The sequence below is a fragment of the Marmota flaviventris genome, chromosome 14, assembly GCF_047511675.1.
Source record: "Marmota flaviventris isolate mMarFla1 chromosome 14, mMarFla1.hap1, whole genome shotgun sequence".
NCBI classification, from domain to species: domain Eukaryota; kingdom Metazoa; phylum Chordata; class Mammalia; order Rodentia; family Sciuridae; genus Marmota; species Marmota flaviventris.
In genome coordinates this window covers 86,357,210-86,377,364 of record NC_092511.1, presented here as the reverse complement: position 1 = coordinate 86,377,364, position 20,155 = coordinate 86,357,210, and the positions used below count along the sequence as shown (strand labels likewise).

The following is a 20,155-nucleotide window of genomic DNA, read 5'->3' as shown; positions in this document are numbered from 1 at the left end:
TAGAGAATCATGACAAGAAAAAAAAAATAAGACGGCAACTGTTCAGTACAGACGCAGTAATTCTAGACGTAACTACATAGTACAGGAAGGACACACGAGATGAACAAGGTTCCAACACCGAGTGCTAGGGACAGACTGGACACCTCTAAAATACTGGAGGCCACAGAAGGACATGCCCACTCTTGACTCCATCTACATAGATCCAGAGAAGTGCTCAGGGCACAGAAAATTCAAGTTCTGCTTTTGGAACCTTCTGGAATTGTTTTTTCCCCAGAGCATTTTCTATCTGAGGTGGTTGAGTGTGCAGGTGTGGACCTGCAGACACAGGGCTGAGTGTGCCCCACAGGGTGTTGAAGGACATGGGCTGGGGCCTGAGAGCCTGGAGGTGAGCCCTGGGTCTTAAGGCTGTGCCTCAGCCTCTCTGCACCTCCGTTCCCACCCCTGGAAGACAGGGACAGCATCATGCAGGGTTACCATGGAGAGTGAAGGGGACCCTGGATGTGAAGGCACAGAGAGCCATTGAGACATTAAGCCACGTTGGCCTTCCTGTGTGATGAATGCTTTCGTTGACAAAGTCTGTTCTAGTCCAAAGCCCTGCACCTCAAAGAAAGGGAAGTTATTGCAAATATTGGTTTGATGGGCTCTTTTTCATTTTTTAGTGACCAGAGGTCCAGTCTACATCTTTTGAGGGATGGTGAGTTTTCCCAGTGCTGCTAAGACCCTGGGGAGACGGGGTAGGCTGGGGCCGAGGCCCGCCTTGAAAATGTGCTCCAACCCAAGCTATTGCTGATCTCACTTCCTAAACATTTCTTCTAATTCACCAAATATTTTGCCCCCCTGCCTTTTCATTCCACTTTCCCCCAGTCACATGGGCTTTGCTTTTGATGTGGCACACACTTTAAAAATACATTATTAATCAGACGAGCCCGTCACCCCTGGAGCTGACACTCTGTCCCCTGCTTATTCTTAACAAATCTCCCTTTGTGTTCCTTTGTGCTGAAGTGATTAATCATTTCACTATCCAGGGGCTGCTGACAATCTTTCCAGATGACTCCAGCTACCATGACCCCCTCCCCCCAGGCAGCCACACGTTAGGAACCTGCTCTGGGGTCTTTATTCCTGTCTCTGCGGGCTCCTCCTTTCATAGGACAATGACTAGCGAACCTCCAAAAGAGCTCCGTTTGTATTTCTTGCCTTCCCCAGCCCCCCAGAGTTCAGGGTTGGGGTGTGTGTGTGGAGCGGGTAGTGAGGGCTTCAAAGTGCAAACAAGAAAACAGAAAGTTAAAAAGTCAGAACGAGGAGCGCTTGTTTTGCAGTCTAGATGGAAGGTTTTTCTCTTGGTGTCTGAGGAGAACTTATGGAGCCCCGTTTTCCTGTGCAGTAGGGACACCTCCATGGCTGGAGGCTGAGGTTTCCTGCTCCCTTGTCCTCTCTGCCTCTGGTTATATCCGAGACAGTTTCCAAGCACCCTGGGGCTGATGCCCAATCTCAGACTCACCAGGATCTTCATCTGTGATTTGGTTTCCATGAATGCAGACTGGGGGCACGGGGTGGTGGGGGTTGTGGTTTTTTTAAAATAAGCTATTACTAACAGTTTTAGCTAACGTGAAAGTTCCAGTTTTAAAAATCTCTCGTTCCCCCCCCCTTCCCAGTAATATACTGTTAAACTGAATTCAAAAACATGTTTCAAGAACAGACCCGAAAATACAAGTTATTGTTAGAGAAGGGAAAGAAGAAATGATTCATAGAATAGATGTGCAGGCACAAGTATCCTGATAATTTTAATTAATATGGAATACCAAGGTGATTTTATTAAAAAAAGTACTTTATATACATAAATATATTTGTATTTGACAGTATTAAAAAGATATTTACAGTAGCTGAGGACTTGAGTTTTAAATCAATGCATAATAGCTTGATAAGAAGCATGATGTTGATCTTAAGTACCTTTTTTTTTTTTTTTTTTTAGTATTGAGGATGGAACCTGGAGCCTCGTGCCGATTAGACAAGCACTCTACCCACTGAGCTACCTCCCCAACTGCTAATCTTAAGATTTTTAAATCAGATCTCAGAAACCTAATCAATATTCACAGAAATGAGTAGAATATAAAATCCTTAATATTCTGATATGAGGATGCTAACCCACAACAAGGTGGGGTGGGGAGGAGAAGAATAAAGTCCTTTGGATTAGACAAAGGAGAAGGAAGGGAAGGGAGAGGAGACTGGAACAGGAAGGACGGCAGAATGAATCGGACATCACTTTCCTATGATCCTATGTGAATACTCGACCAGTAAAACTCCACATCACATTCATCCACAAGAATGGGATGTTAGACTCCATGTGTGTATAATATGCCGACTACACTCTACTGCCATGCATATCTAAAAAGAACAAATAATTTAGAAATCCTTAATATATTTTTTAAAATATTTATTTTTTAGTTGGACACAATATCTTTATTTATTTATCTTTATGTGGTGCTGAGGATCGAACCCAGGGCCTTGCATGTGCTAGGCGAGCACTCTACTGCTGAGTCACAACCCCAGCCCAAAATTCTTAATATTTTAATTCCATAATATTTTAATTCAATTGTTCAGTGTTATAATAAAAAAAATACTGCACTAAAAAGAAAATCTTGTAATGAAAAATCTGTAATAATAAGCAATGAGCTTCCCACAGGATACAAGTTTTATAAGCTTCTAGGATATCCAGTGGGGAAAACAAGATGCATATATACTTGAATAGGGGTAAATTTCAGTGCGTGGGGGGGGGAGTCAGGATACAGGGGGGAAATCAGCTGATGTGATCATAAGAAATGCCTTTCAAACCTAAGACTGCACATGGGAAGAGGTCCAGCTGTCCTGATGTATCATCAGAAACTGAAGGTGCCTAGGGAAGTAGTCTTGCTTAGGATTGTTCACCAGAAGTGGAGGCGCTGAGCAGAATTTCTTTCTAGAACCTCTCAGGCACAAATGGCCCCAGGAATGGAGCTTTGTGCAAATGGAAAAATGCTTCCTGTTAAAAACACAGTTCATTTGGGAGGAAAAGAACCCTGACACTGGGTGACCTATTCAGAAACTATGGGCTGTGTGCACAACTCTGCAAATTAGAACAAAACAACACTTGAATAAATAGGGAAGTGTGTTCTAAAAGTTTTAGAAAACTCCTGAGTTCCAACCTCTGCATTTCCTCAATATTCACATTTCATTGAATCTAATGAGCATTAAAAACAAAGAAATTACACGCCTGTAAATCAAATTTATCAGAACTTACAAAACAACACATAATCCGATGGTAAGAGAAAAAAATTCGGTTTCTAAGGTTTTTTTTTAGGTTAAAATGAGATACGTAATTATAAGATTCTAAGAACTAGAACAAGGCAATTATGTCTTATTTAAAATATGTGATTATTATCCAGATAAATGTTCTCATTTTCAAGGCCTCCATCTCTTCCATCCTCAAACTATCATTTTCTATCTTAGAGATTATTTTTCTAAGATCTGTGTGTATACAATAGTAATTTGCAGCACATCAGTGTAATTTCACAACCCTTAATTTGAAAAATAACAGAGAACACTGTGTGGGGTTTTCATAATAAATACAATTTAAAAATGTGTGTCTTGGGTTGATCACTTTGGATAGATGTGTTTTAATTGATCCCAAACTGTTTTACCCAGAGCAGATTAGCAGAGGAAATAGCTTTGACTTCTAGGCCTGGCCTCTATCAGCAGCAACGTGGCAATTAACCAAATTAGGCCTGCAAACTTATTATCTTGATATCTTTGACTCGTCAAATTCATTACCTATCAAAATGTGAAACTCAAGTCTCAAGAAAGATAATCAAGATCCGAGGGGCCGACACAAAGAGTCCGAGTTCTCCTGAGGGGTCCGCTGTAGGATCTGCTGGGTTCCCTTCCTGTCTGACCATTGGGAGTCAGCAAGTGAATTTTCACCTGTTTGCATTTGCACTCATTGTACGGGATGTTCCAGTGTTTCCAGAAAACTCCACAGTCTTGAATGTCCTTGGAGATCAAAGGTTTTAGAGGAACAGACCTCCAACATGTTTGTTGTAGGACTGGAGGATAACAGAGTGAGAGAGCAGGGGGAGACTTTGAGCAAAAGGCCCAAGTTGGCTCATTCTTCTTCATGCACTTGTTCAGTATTTTTTGGCGGGGGGTGGGGTGGGGCAGGGGCAGTATAGAGATCTGAACTCAGGGGCACTCGACCACTGAGCCATATCCCCAGCCCTATTTTGTATTTTATTTAGAGACAGGGTCTCACTGAGTGGCTTAGTGCCTTGCTTTTGCTGAGGCTGGCTTTGAACTTGAGATCCTCGTGTCTCAGCCTCCTGAGCTGCTGGGATTATAAGTGTGTGCCACCATGCCTGTCTTATTCTATGTTTTTTAAGTACCCATTACATGCTGGTCATGGTGCCAGCCCCTGGTATTTGATGGATCCCTGGGAAATAAGAAAGGCCATTGTGTAGTAAGGGTTGTAATAAGAATAAAGGGTACCTGGGAACACAGACTAGGAGTATCTAACTCAGATCTGGGGTATCAGGGAGGCTTCTTGGGGGGGGAGGACATCTCAAGTGAAGCTTGGTAGATAAGCAGGAGTCACTCAGCTGAATCTGTGGTCAGGGGTAGGCAGAGCATGAATTAGGGCCGGGTGAGGGAGGATACTAGAATACGCTTGAGCCCTGGGTGGCCGGGGCAGGGGGCTGATGGGTGGGGCAACTAAAATATGTGAAGCCAACATGTGCTTTGGAAAACTGGTTCCGCTTGTATGGTGGAGACTGGCTGGAGGCAGGCAGGAGGCAGGAAGCTAGAGGGCAGCTCTTAGAGGAACAGAGGCAGGAAAAGATGGTGGCTGAACCAGGTGGGGACCTGAAGGTGGAGAGAATGGACCCATTTGAGGGATCCAGAGCTGATGAGCTCAGAGAGGAGCAGCTTGTGCTGGGTGTGAGGCAGAAGAAGAACAGAGGGGCTTGGGTAGACAAGAGGGTTGATAATTCATGATGGAGGAAAGGCTGGTGGACGTGGTGATAAGGTGGGGGGTCGGCCACGGTTAAAGGCAAGCACCCGGGAGGCAGCAGGAGAGGTGAGCATGACACAAAGCTGGGGTTGAGGCCAACTGACGGAGGGTGTCGTTAACAGAAGCTAGAGGAACTGTGGCACACTAGAGCCAGGGGAGAACCTAGGAACACCGGCACCGAGGTTAGATGCAGGAGGAGAGACCCACAGAGGACCCCAAGCAGAAATCTCCACAAAGTGGAGTGGCCCCTGGGGGTGCAGGGCGGGGGAGATGTCAAGGGCATGAGCATTGTAACTCGAATCCTGTGGTCAGCAGCCTCCAAGGCCCAGCAAGAGACCAGCTGGGGAGTGCTTCAGGCTGGGGAGACACCAGGCAGCAGGGGCTGAGGGGAAAATGAAGAGGAGACACAGAGATGAGCCGAGAACATCGACCAAGGAGGAGAAAAGAGCCGCACAGATTGTCTCACTCAAGAAACCTTACATTCCTTCTTTCCCTCTTTTTGGGAATCATCTGTCCTTGTGCACCCCAAGAACAAGAAGCCCACAGAAAGATGGCAGTTGGAAGAGAATGGAGAGAGAGGGGCGCAGCCTCTGAGCTCCTGAGTGGGCTGCAGCATGGACAGAGGGGTCAGCCTCAAGGAGCAGGAGGGCAGACAAGGAAGGAGGGAACTGTGGGATGCAGGGAAGTGTCTGGGTGGGGGCAGACCAGGTGGCAGGAGCTCCAGAAAGGTGGGTCTGTGCCTGTCTGCCCCAGAGCCATGCCCCCGATTCCCAGAACAGTGCCTGGCACCCTGGCTGGTTGCAGCCAGTCAGACGTGGGACGCCCACTGGGGACCATCTGCCTACCAGGGACAGGCAAGGTGAAGCACCTGCAGGTGAGAAGACCTGGCATCCCAGGTGTGCTGAAGGGAGGGCGCTCTTACCCAGCCCGGACGTATAAAGTGGGTTCTTTGGAATCACAGGGTCTTACTCTATAAGGCACAGAAATGTGCTACACACACACACACACACACACACACAGCATCTTCTGTGGTGTTAGGATTTCACTGGGGGTGATTAGGAAAAGGCCTCTAAAAGTCTTTGGGGCTGGGGGTGTAATTTGGCGGTGGACAGCTTGCTGGGCTTGCGCAGGGCCCTGGGTTCCATCCCCAGTACTGGGCGGAGGAATTCCTCAGGGGATTGATGAGGAGGCAAGAGCAAGAAGACAGAGACCAGCCAGCAACCCTACCCCCTCCAGGGTGACCTCGGGTGGAGGGTGAGACAGTCCTGAGGGGTGACCGCACAGTCTGGATGCTCCAATCCTGATCTGGAAGTGGGATCCAGAATAAACCAGAGGTCCTAGTGCCAGCTGCTGGAGGGCAGGTCCTGCTGCTCCATCCAGCGGTCCCAGAGAGACCCAGGGGTGCATGAGGGATGGAGAACTGAGGTGTATCCAACACCAACAGAGACAACCCTGCCTCAGAGCAGGGGCTCACCTGGTGTGGCTGTGCCAGGCACAGGTTGACCCTGGAGGGGAGTCTGCAGAGAATTCAGGGGCAGTGATGGTGGCAAGAGGTCTTCAATGACTTGTACTTGAGGAGTTATCTGCAAAGACCTGATGGAACTTTCAGGTCAGAGTGAAAACCGAACAATTTCTGTTGGGGAGAGGTGAAGTAGGTGACAGGGACCTTTGGGCTGGGAATTTCCTGCCTGGGTTTACACACGAACGTGCCTACTCCCCAGAATTTTGCAAAGAAGTAGAGTCCTAACCTGTCCTCATATTTTAAGGGCTAATATTGCCTTAGTAGATTTTAATTTATTTTAATGTCTAGATACTTCTTAATTAGAACTCTAAACATTCTTTGAAATGTCTTAAAATGTAAAAATTCTGTAAATAATTTTCAGTTCTGACCTCTAGAAAGGTTTTTAAAGTCTGATGCACATATAAGGTTATATTAAATACAGAAATAGGAAAGGAAAAATCAATTGCATTGGTTCTCTTAAATGAAGTCATAAAGCAAGTTGCTTGGCCAGTATTGTGTATCAGCAATGCACAGTTGGACTGCTGGAGAAGGACACTCAAGTGAAACCAGATTAAAAATGTTACGGAGGGCTGGGGGTGCAGCACAGTGGTAGAGCACGTGCTAGAATGCACTAGGCCCTGCGTGCAATCTGTAGATAAAAAAGAAGTTACATGTATGTATTGTGTGATATTCAAATCAGAGCATCAGAGTAAGCATGCCTATCTCCTCAAATATCTATCATTTCTTTGCAATAAAAACATTAAAAATTATTTTTTTCTGACTTTCTAAAAATATGTTCTCATTATCTGTAGTTACCCGAATGTACAATAGAACACCAGAACTCAGTTCCCCAGAAACAAGTATAATTTTTATGTGTTAATAAAATAAAATGAGTGATGCATTTGGGGAATGCATTACTGTGATTTCATATGTACTGATGTCTGTAACTCTGTAGATTAAAAACAGCAACACTGTGATGGCAAACTTCATTCACAGACTAAGATAGGAATTCGCACATTTTTGGTGGTAATGAGCTATATCTTCAGCCTTTTTTTTTTTTTTTTAATTTTGAGACAGGGTCTTGCTGTGTTGCTGAGGCTGGCCTTGAACTTGTGATCCTCCTGCCTCAGCCTCCTGAGTTGCTGGGATTACAGGCGTGTGCCACTGCACCGGGTACATGGGCACACTTTTTTTTCTACATGATTCACATTTAAGCTCTTACTTTTCTGAAAATTCTCACCCAAACATAGAGGAGCAAAAACAAGGAGGCCACTAGGAGAACTTGAATGGAACTTATAGATGGGGACGTTTGGTTCTAGGACCACACACAGAGGGGGCCAGAGAGGCAAAACTCTCAGCTCTAACCCTGCCTTCTACCCTCTTGGTTTGGATTGCTGGCAGTGAACTCTACAAACCACCTGTCAGGTGAGTGCTGCCACCAAAAGGAGCCCATCTCTACCTGCCTCCATCCTCCCCGTGCCCCCTCACCCTACCTGCTGAGCTCTCCTGAGCCCTGAACTCTTCCACTTCTTTTTGAGATACTTCCTGCCCTTCCTTCTTTAGTTCTGTTGGTATACCTGGTAAGATCAGAACTACAGAAAACCTACAAAAATTGAGTTTTTCTAATGCCTTGATCCTCTGGTGTGGTGCTAAGGGTCTTTAAGGATCTCACGAGAAGCTGTGAAAACCTCACAGTAAAATGTAGATGAACACCCACGAGGTGCAGAATCTACCCTGAACTGTTAGGGCAGAAACAATAACCTCACAGCCTTTTACACACCCACACTGCTGACATTCCCTGGGTCTTCTACACATATGGTTCTGAATATGGCTGTGTGATTTCCAACAGTGTGTATCAGGACGAGTCAGGAAAATACCAAAAAGCAAAGCTATTCTTTCCCAACAGGAGCTTCCAGACCTCTGGGGTTCCCATGGACATCACCCCCAAACTTCCGGGCTCAAAATAGATTCTGAACTGGAGAGGTTTCTTGCTCTACCTTTGTTAGAAACAGAACTCCTCCAGAGTCACTGCAAAGCCTGCAGACGTGCAGCCAAATGGCTCTGCTAACAGGAGCACACTGCTGGATACGCCTGCTAGGCACCGGGACACCCCTGGAGATGAGTGTAGCCATTCAGTCAGGGTTTTGGGTTTCAGTGGAAAAGTCCAATACAATGGCACCTATTAAGAACTCATCTACAGATGTAAAAAAAGTATAAAAGTGTGTCACTTGTGTTCCGAACCATTCAGATAGCCACGTGCAAAAAGGAAACAAAAGAAACATTACCAAGTGCACTCCTTTATCTTGGAAAAGGCTTACTGCAGGTTTTGCTTGGTGGTACTTCTCTAGCCTCAGGTTTCTTTGGTTTTGATTTTATTATACAACAACAAGTAATGGGATATAGGAATGGGGCCCCTCCACAGGTATACCTGGATTGATTTTGCCATTGGTGGGCTTCATTTGGTCACTAATGAAATCTTTACTGTTGGAAACAACAAATGCAATTATTTCTAGAGGAAACAGTAGGAGCTGGGGAAGAGGCTGTCTGGTCTGCAGCAGGGGAGATTTGACCCCAGCCAACTCTGCAAATGACCCAAGTAGGTCACTGAAAACAAGTCATCTCTTTGTTCCCTCTTCTCCAGCAGGCAGAGAGGGGCTAATATGTTTTCATCTGAGTTAAGGAGCATGTAGGCACTGGAGCACAAGGCTTCACTTGTCCCACCATCCGGAGTCAGGACACGGGATGGGCCGTAATGATGGGAGTTACACAAGACAGTGCTCCCAACCCACAGAGCTCGAGACCACAGCTGGAAATCATATTCGGGAGGCTCCTTAGTTTTTGGAAAACCAAGGAAAAAATGAGTTCCCTTTATTCTCCTGAAGTCTGTTCAATGTAATATCTGGAAACTGCTATGAATCTCCAGAACTCCTCACTGCCTTCTTAGAAACAGAGAAGGAACTCTGTGGAAATATTCTCTATGAAAATCTCACAGTGCAGTAGAATTAAATTAGTGACCAAAGATGAAAGCCCAGAAGGTCATCTGCTCCCATGCCGCAGTGAACATGTCTCCAAATTCATTCCTTAAGCTCACCCCAGAGTCTCCAATGCTGGCCTCTTGGAACAAAGGCGCACCATGTGGTCAAGAGCGCCTTCCACAAGCCACAAGTGTCCTACAGGCACATCCTAGATTCCAGCCTCGCACTCCTCCCATTAAGTTGTAAACTTATTTTATTGGCTGAATAAATGTTAATGCCTTTATATGTTAATGGGTAAAGCTCTGAAAAGCACCGAAGTATTACAGCACTGCAGCCTTTGAGGATGAAACATGGCATAACTTGGAAATCTGTCTGTTACAAACATACGCCGTCCACGAGGCCCGCCAGCCCTTGTTGCTCATCTGCACAGAACTCGGTTCATTCCGTTAAGAGAATCTTGCCCTTGCACACAGATTTATTAGGTCCCAGGATCCGAATTTTCTGGGTAAGTATAATTATACTTTATACACAATGTATTATTAAAATGACTTGAAAACAGTCACCTCAGCACAAATAGAGGGGAGAGGAAGAAGTAAAGATGAGGCTGTAAAACCCGTGCGAGATTAAGTGCACCAAGACATGACGTAGCACTTCTGCATCATGAACATTTGGAAACGGAAAACCTCCCTTTCAGGGCAAAATGCCTGGGTGGTTTCATTAATGAGCCAGGGAGACTTCTGCATTTAGTGAGACCACCCAGAGAGATGAGAGAGAGAAAGAGAGTGAGGGGGAGAAAGAACTGGTGCCAGACATCGTTAAGGTCTCAGCTCTACCACTGACAAGCCCTGTGACTTTGGGTGACCTGACTTGAACATCTCACCTCAGTTTCTTCACCTGTAAAATGGGGATGTCAAAGGTGCCTACCTGGTGGAGCAGCTGTGATGGTCAAGAGAGGACCTTGGGCTGCCTACTTAATGAGCGCTCGGTGAATGCTCTTCCAACACCTGGGGACACATTGCTGTTGACAAGGGGGCTGAATGGAAGCTACTGGCCTTTTCTCTGGGGAGCTGTTGTCTCTAGTGGATTCTGTCTCCTCCACTCTGCAGAGACGGCACTCAAAGGGGCCACCAAGCATGTTCTACCCGCTAGGTGGTTTCAGGTCCTCATCTTTCCTGTCCACAGTGTCCTAACGCTGTGGAGCTTGCAACTCTCTGCCCTTGGGTCCCATGACTTCACCATGGCAATATTCATGAAGCACCTCGGATCACTGCCTCCCCCTTCTGTTGACCCCGGGGGATCCTCCTTTGCTTGGCCTTTAAACAGGAGAATTTAAGCTCTCACGATTTCTTGGTCTCTAGTCTCTCTCCAGGAAAATGTTGCCATTTCTATGGGCTAATTGCCAATGATATGCTAATCAACTTAATGAGCTGCTAATTAATATGCAAAATGTTGGCCTGCATCTCAGAATTCTGCTGCATTCCTGCACATGCACCTCTGCTCTCCAAGCTTACTTGGGTTCTCCAAAGCACCTCCAATCAGCATGTCCAAAAATGAACTCATGGTTTCCTCTTGTTTCCCCCAAAACGCTCCCCCTGTCTGCGGGGGGAACCTCCTCTGGAGTCCTGAAGAGCCTTGCTTCTTCTCCTAACCCCTCCCTCCATTCTCCATGGCACTTAAATTGCCAACGTCACCACGTCACTCTGCATGAATGCTCCACCGCTCCCTTTCTTACAGGATCTTGAACATGACCTGACCGAGGAGGCCAGTGCCCTCGGGCTTCCACCACTCTTGCTGGACTTCACCCTCCTTCTGAGCAGCCACTCTGGCCTTCCCTGTCCTGTCAGGGCCCTGATGAGTCCTTCCATTTCCCCACCTGGAGTCCTCACCGACTTCCTATTTACCCTCAAGCACCAATTCAAATGCCACCTCCTCAGGGAAGTCCTCTGTCCCCTCAAAGAAGGTCACAGTTAAAGTTACAGGTTCATTTAAAGAGGAATCTTTAAAAAGCAAGCGCCGACCTCTCTCAGAAGACTGTCCAAGAGGGCGAGGGTACATGCCCATTTGGCCCCCATGTGAAGAGGCAGGAGCTCCCCGACTGTCATCATTTCAAGGCATTTTTCATGACCCGCCTCTTCTTCCATAATAAGACAGCACCATCGCTCCAACATGGTGGCTACAAATAGCAAGTCCTCCAGGTGACCTTGACCACGATAGGTTTGCCTGGCTGGTCACAAGGGCAGAAGAAGTGATAAGGACACTTGGCCTCTACAAAGACCATCCATGCAAACTTGGCTCTGAAAAGATCACATCTATGATTGGCAGCACACGAAACCGGCAAGCCACCTCGATGACTTTTATCATTTTCCGTTAGAGAATCATGCCACTCACCCTCTTATTGATTTATTCGTTCATTCAGCAAAATTGGGAATTCTAAATTCCAGACTTTAAGGTCACCGTCTGGGAGGAAGGCTGGCATGGGAGACACTCACAATAAATGTGACAGGTCCTCACTGAGGAGCCCTGTGCGATGGAGTCCTTAGGGGGAGAGGGGAAGATGACCTTGGAGGATGACTGATGTGGGGGGAGGCAGACAAGAGGCAGAAAGACATTCCAGGGGCCACCAGGAACACTGGCTGGCTCCCTGAGGAGCTCCCAGTGCTAAAGACCCCTGCTGTCAGAGGGAGAGAGTAAGGGCTCTCTCTTTACTGCTGCTCGGGCCAGGTCACCTGTTCCCTCAAGTCTCTGCTCCCTCCTGTGCTGGAGCGATCCTTGCAGGTTCTGGGAAGAGCAGAGCTCAGACAACTTGCTGTCTTCTAGCACATTCCCTCTCCCATGCCCCCCTCCACAGACTCCTCCATCTCCCCTATGGACACAAATCCACTGCCTGCGAGCCCAAATTCTCTGCCTCACGCCCAACTGGGGGACGGCTGAGGCGGGGGTGCCACCAGTGTGGGACGAGTCAGTGTCATGGGATGGCAGGAGCTTGGGGAGGAAGGAGGCTCTCATCAGCCCTCTTCAGGAAAAAACAAGAAAGCTTCACGGTCCTGACTGTGGCAATCTGCTTTATTTTAATTGAATTTTACTTTACCTAGACTCTCTCTCTTCAGTGTGCATATCACTCACATCTCTATGCAAACCCGAGGCCCTGCTTAGAGAAGAGAAGGGCCAAAGGACAAGTTTCTTCCATATCCTCCAAAAGGCCCAGAGGTGACACAAGGTCTAGAGAACGGAAGAGGGGACCCGTGTGTGCTGGTATTATCATCTTGCAGATTTAGACACCAAGGCCCCTCGAAGGATTATGGCTTCAAAAGGGAGATTTAGACTCTGAGCAAGGAAGCAGGGCTGTACACTAACACTTAACCTAAAACAGAACAGAAGAGAGATAACATCTACTTCAAGGCCCCAAGGGAAGCTGCCTGCTTTGACAATCGTTTTCTACATTATTTACAAAAAAAAATAGAAATGATTATGAATTAAACAAATCAAATTTTCAATTAAGTCTCTTGGTCAACTTGCAAATTAAAAGATTTATTAAAGGGGAAAAATCCTTCTTTTTTATTTTTCTGTTTGTTAATGTAGAAGCTTAAGTCAAACAATTACACGGTATTACTGTAATGCACTGGCAATTCAAGGAAGAGTGTGTGGGATGTTGAAAAGTTAGGAATATAATAAAATAAAGTTGGTCCCCCCACCCCTTTACAGGGAATGGCTACTCCATCTGGTCTAATTTGTCTTGGTGCTTTGCCCAGTATAATATCAGTTTTCTGAGAACTGTAAATTATTAGGTGACTCCCTTGAAAAAATACGAGTAAAGAGGACGGTCACTTCCTGATTGTGGGCTGGGGTGCTCAGGAAAACACGAACACGGCACAAGGGCCCACACCCCACCTGCCAATCTGCCTGAGAGACAGACTCATGCAGGAAACTTGGGGACCGCGGTGGTGAAAAGGAAAGGCTTGGAGTGACAGGGAAGCTAATAACATGCAGAACAACACAGAAATACATTTTCAGGCTCAGCATTACCTCGTTGTCAGGTGCTTCTGATTCTAATTAAGTTTAGAAGAAAAATAACAAGGCAACTCCTGCCTGACTGAAAAGTACAGATTATTAAAAGATGCTCTCAAAGAGTCGGATGATAAATGGGTGCATCCAAATGTGGGTATCGCCGTATTTTTCATCTACAGACTGTTCTTTTGTCTTTTGGCCGATGGCTTTACAACAGTGTCATCTCAGCCGGTGCCACGGCTCCTAGGTGAGCTCCTACCTCCAGAAAACACAAACATCAAGCAACATATAAACCCTGGGCTCCCTGACGCTGGGGCCACACGCCTCCTTTCTGCCTGACTTCCAGGCCCAACACATTGATAAGATTTTTAAAAGTCTCTTACCCGGATTATTTCTTCGACACAGCTGTTGCTTTCTCCAGATCGACTCTCCTGAAAGTCAAGGGAAAAAAAAAATTAAGCCTGATAGAATAGTTATGGCCACCAAGAGCAGAGAGCTTGCAAGCTTCCACTTCAGTGAGGAAAAACAGATCTGTGGACCAAGGGACTCGGAGCTGGGCCTTGCTGACAGGCGTCTTTCCTCCAGGGCTGGCTTCCATTTTGGCTATGCCGTGCCCCCTCCCCAGCCTGGACATGCCTTGCAGAGGCTCAGCCCTGGGCCTTCCAGCCACACTGACTTGAAGTGAGGTGGGCTCCTGGGAGTACACAGCATGACCCACAGGTCTGAGCCCTGTCCACCTTGGGTTCCACCAAAATATGGAATCCCTAGCCATTGCTGTGTAAGTGGATCCAGTTTACCTACCAAAAGAGCCAGAGGGGGGACAGTGGCTGTGACAGATTAAGTAGAAATCTACAAGTTCCATAGACCTCAAATCCTAGATTTGGCTCCAAACCAAAAGACCCCAAAAAGACACCCCCTCTGAACCTCAGCACAGCCTGCTGGTGTCATACCCTGGAGCCCCCTGTTCTCCTGTCACCACACTGCTCGGGCCCTGGTGATGCCAAGGGACTCTGAGTTGTGGTGGCTTCAGGTCACAGTTGACCCTGGAGAGTACTTTAACTGGCAGAGACACTGTTTGGCCATTTATGGTTCCATATCTCAGAGCGCAGGACGAGATTTTGTGGGGATATGAAGTTGGGGAGCGTCTGTGCCCATCTGTGGCCTTGGAGAGGTCATTCTCTCATCTTGTAATTAAAGCTGTTGACGTCAGTAAGTGTGACCTCCTAGAACGGACCATTCAGTGATCTCTTCTCCAAGTCCACTGTCCCTTCCTCCTCACAGTTCTCTCTCTACCAGGAATGTCACTGGCACCTCCCCTGGTTTTCTAGATAATTCCAGCTCTGCGGTGGTTTCCTCAGAGCAGCTGGCCCTGACCCTGGGGTCCTCTCTCAGCAGCACTCACTTCCCACAACCCCAATCCAGTTACTGATTCTCCAACACCGTCCCCACCCTCGGGAATGTACCCTTCACAGATTCAGGGCCTCCACCTGGTCCTGCACCCGTGCTTCACATAGCATGGAGGAGGAAGTGAGAGTTATCAGATGACTGACGAAAAAGCAAATTAATTTATTTTCTGCAGCTCGGAGGAAAGTGAGGCCTATCAGGATCAGCTCTAGGAGTTTCAAAGATGGCGGACCACACCTTCATGCTCCTCCTGCCCCTGTGCATGCCACTCCATGCTTTTTCCTAGGGAAAGATCATTCCCTTTGGAATAGTCTACCCTTCACCCCACGAAGGGGCCAGCATGTGGGAAGGTCCCACACATCACAGAAACCTCCTCCTATCAAGAATCAGCACTTTGTCCAAGTCTCCCAACTGAGGTCCAGAAAATCTACAAGACTTGGCCGAGGCCACAGCTTGGACTGACCATGGGATGGTCCTCCAGAAGTGTTTCCCAATCCCAAAGACTGGGCTTCAAACACATCCTCTCCCTTAGTATGTCTGAGCTTATCTATCAGAAGGAAGCTGCAGGCAACCACCACAAAGGTTGTGCCTTTTGGGATGACCTCTCTGGATATTTGGTGTTGAGAAAAAGTGGTCCCAACCTACCATTGAACCCACCCCCACTTCTCTTACTCCCCCTCCACGTCCCCAGTCGTTCTTGCTGTGCGACATGCTGATGGGGCAAATGCTAAACTCTCAACGTACTTTTTATTTTCTACCTTAGAACAATTATGGAAAACTCTGATCTCACATTCTCCTGGTAGAATTACCCAGAAAAAATAGCATGCTAAAAAGACTCTTCCTATTAAACTTGGGCTTTGGTTCCTTAAAGCTAAGCTTCCCCCTGAAGGGGACCCTTTAATTTTATTCTATGTGGTTTATATTAGATGACAGGTTGTTTTAGGGACCCTCTCTCCCTATAACCTATGAAGTTCCACCCCCTGCTCTGATAAAGGAATGCACAGAGAAAGGAATATGGGGCAGATGATGCACTGTTAGATCCTTCTGTTGTTACAGGTGACCGTGTCTGTAGGTGTGACATTGGGTCATCTGGATGGCAGCTCCAGTCATGAGCCTCGATGGCCTGGGTATTCCCTGCTAGGAAGGCCTCTTGCTGCTTCCAGAAAGTCCTGGCCTTAAACCACAGCCTGGAGAGTCTTTGGCAACGGGCACCTTGGGTCTTCTCTGGAACATTGCACTGAGGACTCAAGAAGACTCATTGCTTTGGATTTCCAGGGCTCCATTTGTACTGGAGTGGATCCAGGGGACACCGTACTGCAGAAAGCCTGAACTGAAAGGCCCCTTGGAGCTAATCTCAGGCTGACTCAATGACTTTAGCAGAGGGAGAAGCTGGCTCAGATTAGCCCAGGGCTTTGTCCAAAGTCATTCTGGCAACAAGGGACAGTCAGGACAGAATCCACGCACATTTTTTTCAGCACTGGTTTGATGAATTTTCTCCTATGTCATGCTGTCTCCTAAAGCTCAGTTCTGAGGATTGATTCAAGCTGAGGCCATTTTTAGGCTTCAAGTGGGGAAATGAAAAAAATTCACATAGCATTTGGGTAAATTTCCTTCTCTGTCCCATGCTGCCAACTGTCCAGTTCTTAACCACTGTCTCTCAACCATCAACCTCCAATATCGCATGGTAGATCTAAGGGAGAGGAGACGGGAAGGAAAGGGTCCTAACTCCTGTCCCTTCTGAGGCACTCAAAAATAAGAGGCCAGAGTTTGTTTCCTCAGAAACTGGAGAAGAATGGAATCCCACCTCAGCATTTCCGAGTGCTCAGAGGGGTGGGTAGTAGGTTAAGGCTGGGGAAGGGGACCGAAGGGCCCCCTGCTCTCTTGAGGTCCTTAGCAGACCCAGTTTCAGCTACAGTCGCGGGCTCTGATTATATTTACATTCTGAAAACTTTGCATGCTTAGGAATAAGATTAAGACACGCACGCAATTTACATCTCCAAGTTTTGTGTTTATATTTTTCCACAATAAAATTATTGCTTCCCTTGGAAAGGTACCCACTGAGAAGAGGACTGCACAATATAAATTTTAATTACTCTGTTTTTTTTCTTTTTTGTTTCAGGGTTTGTAGCTGTTGTTTCACGCTGAGTTGCTGAGCAGTTGCTTGTATTTACTCCAACTCTGATGAACCCACCTCATTTTCTTATCATTACGTTTTGAAATCTGTCATAACAGTCTCACCTCATTGAACCTCTAACTAAACTTCAATTAAAAGCTAGCATCCCCGGCTCATTCCCCCTTCCTGCAGCCTTGCCTGTCGCGTGCTTTGCCCCTCATCCTACTGTTTAAATACACACAACACACACTCTGCCAGGGAAATGGAAGGAACCAAGCTGAAGGAAAGTGGAGCTCCAGAAGCAGCCAGGAGCCACCCAACGCAGACAGCAGAAGTCCCTAATTACCATGCCAAGCACAGAGCCCTGGCAGAGCAAGGCTTAAGGAGAAAAGGCCCGATCAAATCAGTGAGAAATGGCATTTCACCACACAGGAGATGAGCTGCACACATTCTGGTTTTGAAAATAGTTTAACTCTTCATCAGATACATTTTGGGTGGAACTTTTCATCCCAAAATAATATGAAGTCTCAACGCGTGCATTTGTCTGCAAGCACTCCAAAGACCCCCGAACATTTACAAAAAAAAAAAAAGGCACATACCTAAATGCGCTTTTTTTAAGAACTTTTTTTTTTTAAATCATACTGTTCTTGATTTACAGAAAATTTGAGATACTAAGCAATCCCAAGTGCCATCAATGCTATGGAAGTAGGCACGGGGATCTATGTTCCAGTTCAGGGACAGTCCTGATTCCATGGGAAGACCCATCCTTGTGATTGGGTGTTCAGCCTCATCCTTGAGGACAAGGTCATCTGGGAATGACAAGGCCCACAGCCCGTGTCTCCTACATTCAGCTTGTCCACACCTAACCTGACACTTCCCCGCCAAGGTCTGCACTGTGCCCTCAACCCCCAGCTGCAAGTCCAGCTCCGTGTCCAACCAGCCCCCTCACGGTGCCATCCACTCAGCCACCCATGCACAGCCGGCTCTGCCTCTGTGAGCCTACTGTTGCTACCATCATCTGGACGTTTATGCACTCTGAGAACAAAACAAGCAAAATCAACCATCAAAACAGAAAGGATGCATAAAGGCGCATGATAAAATGCCAACAAGATGACAGGAGGCAGAGGACATACTAGCGTCAACTCAAGGACAGGTCATAGCAAAAAAAAAAAAAAAAAAAAATCTGCACAATGTGGAATGAAAAAAAGTAGGGCATTAATAGAGCATCAGGTTAAATATTCTAGGAAAAGGAAGAGAAATAGGATTATTACGGTTACAAATCTTCAATCCACTTCCATTTTTTGCTGATAGACAAAGGATACTACAAAGGGAAAAAATATATATGGGAGTAGAGAATTGAAGCAAAAAATTAAATAAGGCACAGTTGATATAATGACCTTAGAATGCTCCCAAGCTCTCAAGTGCGCCTGAGACAGTTGCTGAAGTGGCAGAGACTGAGGCGATCATGTCACTTAGAGCTCGGCTTCAGAAAAAGCCTAAGTGTTCCCAAGGTAGTTGTTTTATGGTCTGGACTCTTTACCCACAAATTTATCCCAACGATGAAGCTATAAATTAAATGCAGTGGAGACATAATAATCTTCCAGATTTTTTAAAAATAAAACAAAAACTACAAAGAACTTTGTTATAGAAAATAATGTTAAAACACAACAAAATAAAGAGATGCTCTAAAGATTTTCTTAGAGGAAAAATTTACACACTAAAGTCTTTCATTCTTTTTTCCAAAGGAAATTTATGAGCTAATCAATGAATTAACAATTTAAAATTAAAAGAGAAATACAATGGAAGGCTAAAGAACAAAATAGTGGAAAATATATGGAATATTTTTAGACTATAAAGTCAGTAGAATCTACAGAGCCCAAATAGAGTTTCAAAAAGACAATAGCAAAAATAAAACATGTTGCCAATGGCATTAGAAAGGTCATGTATAAAGCTATTTGATGAAAAGAAAGTTCAAACCAATGCAATTTAAGTAGATAAAATAACACAGGAAGGTATTATAATAGAATATTGATATCAATGTTAAAGTAGAACAAAATGTTAATAAATAAAAAGTCTTGATGAAATTGGCAGTTTTTGGAAAAAGACTGACATTATATAAAGAAAAGAATTATACCTATAAACCTGAGAATGCAAATAAAATAAAATAAAAATTATTTTCACAATGAGCCTCAAGCTAGATTGTTTTAGAATGAAGAATTTCAAATATTTCAGAAAGAACTAGTCTCATCTATTTTCTTCCTCAGAGTAGAAAACGATGCAATTTATTTTATTAAAATAGCATAAAATATAACAAAAGAGAATAGATCAATATCCCTTATGACAATAAATTCTCAATAGACTATTAACAAATACAATGCAATATTATAAGAATTGGTGGGACTTCTCCCAGGAATGCAAAGAGAGTTTAGTATTTAATATTAGAGCCCTTTTAAAGTATTGCAAAACTAGGGAAAAGAGCAAAATTGATCATCTCAACTTACTAATTTTTGGTCATATACCTAGAAAAATCCAAGACTTCACTGTTCCTATTATTAAAAAGGGAGGCTAATAAAGCAAGGGTCATAAATAAAGTAAAGTTTAATAGCTCTTCTATGTAACCGTTCCGGAATGATCCATTTAAAAGTCCTTGCAGCATTAAGAAAGATAAATGAAGATAGCCTAACAAGAAATGTTTGAGATGTGTGTATAAGAAAAACTCAGGAATTCCACAAAATGATACAAAATAATACCCCGAGGGGGCTGTGCTAGACTTTGCAAATACCTTCTAGTACAAGCCTCTTTGTAGTACAGAGAGGAAAAGAGCATAAACTACATTAACTTTAGGAAAAGTTAACAATTCAGTGGCATTTAGTGCACTTACCATATTGTAAATAATGATCATGTCTTCTAGTGGCAAAATATTTCCTTCCTTCCAAATTAAAACACCTTACATCCATTAAACAGTTTTTTTCTCATTCCTCTGCTTCCTATATGATTTTACTATATTAAAAATTGCAGGTTAAACATTTCTAATCCAAAAATCTGAAATCTGAAATACTCCAAAAATCTCAAACTTTTGATTATCAATATAAAGTCACTAGAGGAAAATTCCATTTCAAGTG

At 45.2% G+C, this 20,155-nt stretch overlaps 1 protein-coding gene across 1 annotated transcript in view; it reads right to left on the bottom strand.

The window, feature by feature from the left end:
- The window catches only part of Aff3 (ALF transcription elongation factor 3), a 577,149-nt gene that overhangs the window by 245,075 nt on the left and 311,919 nt on the right, over positions 1–20,155 (bottom strand). Inside the window, exon 7 of the mRNA XM_027950674.2 lies at positions 13,900–13,947. Within this exon, the coding sequence (XP_027806475.2) occupies positions 13,900–13,947 (48 nt within the window). The remainder of the gene's footprint in view (positions 1–13,899; positions 13,948–20,155) is intronic.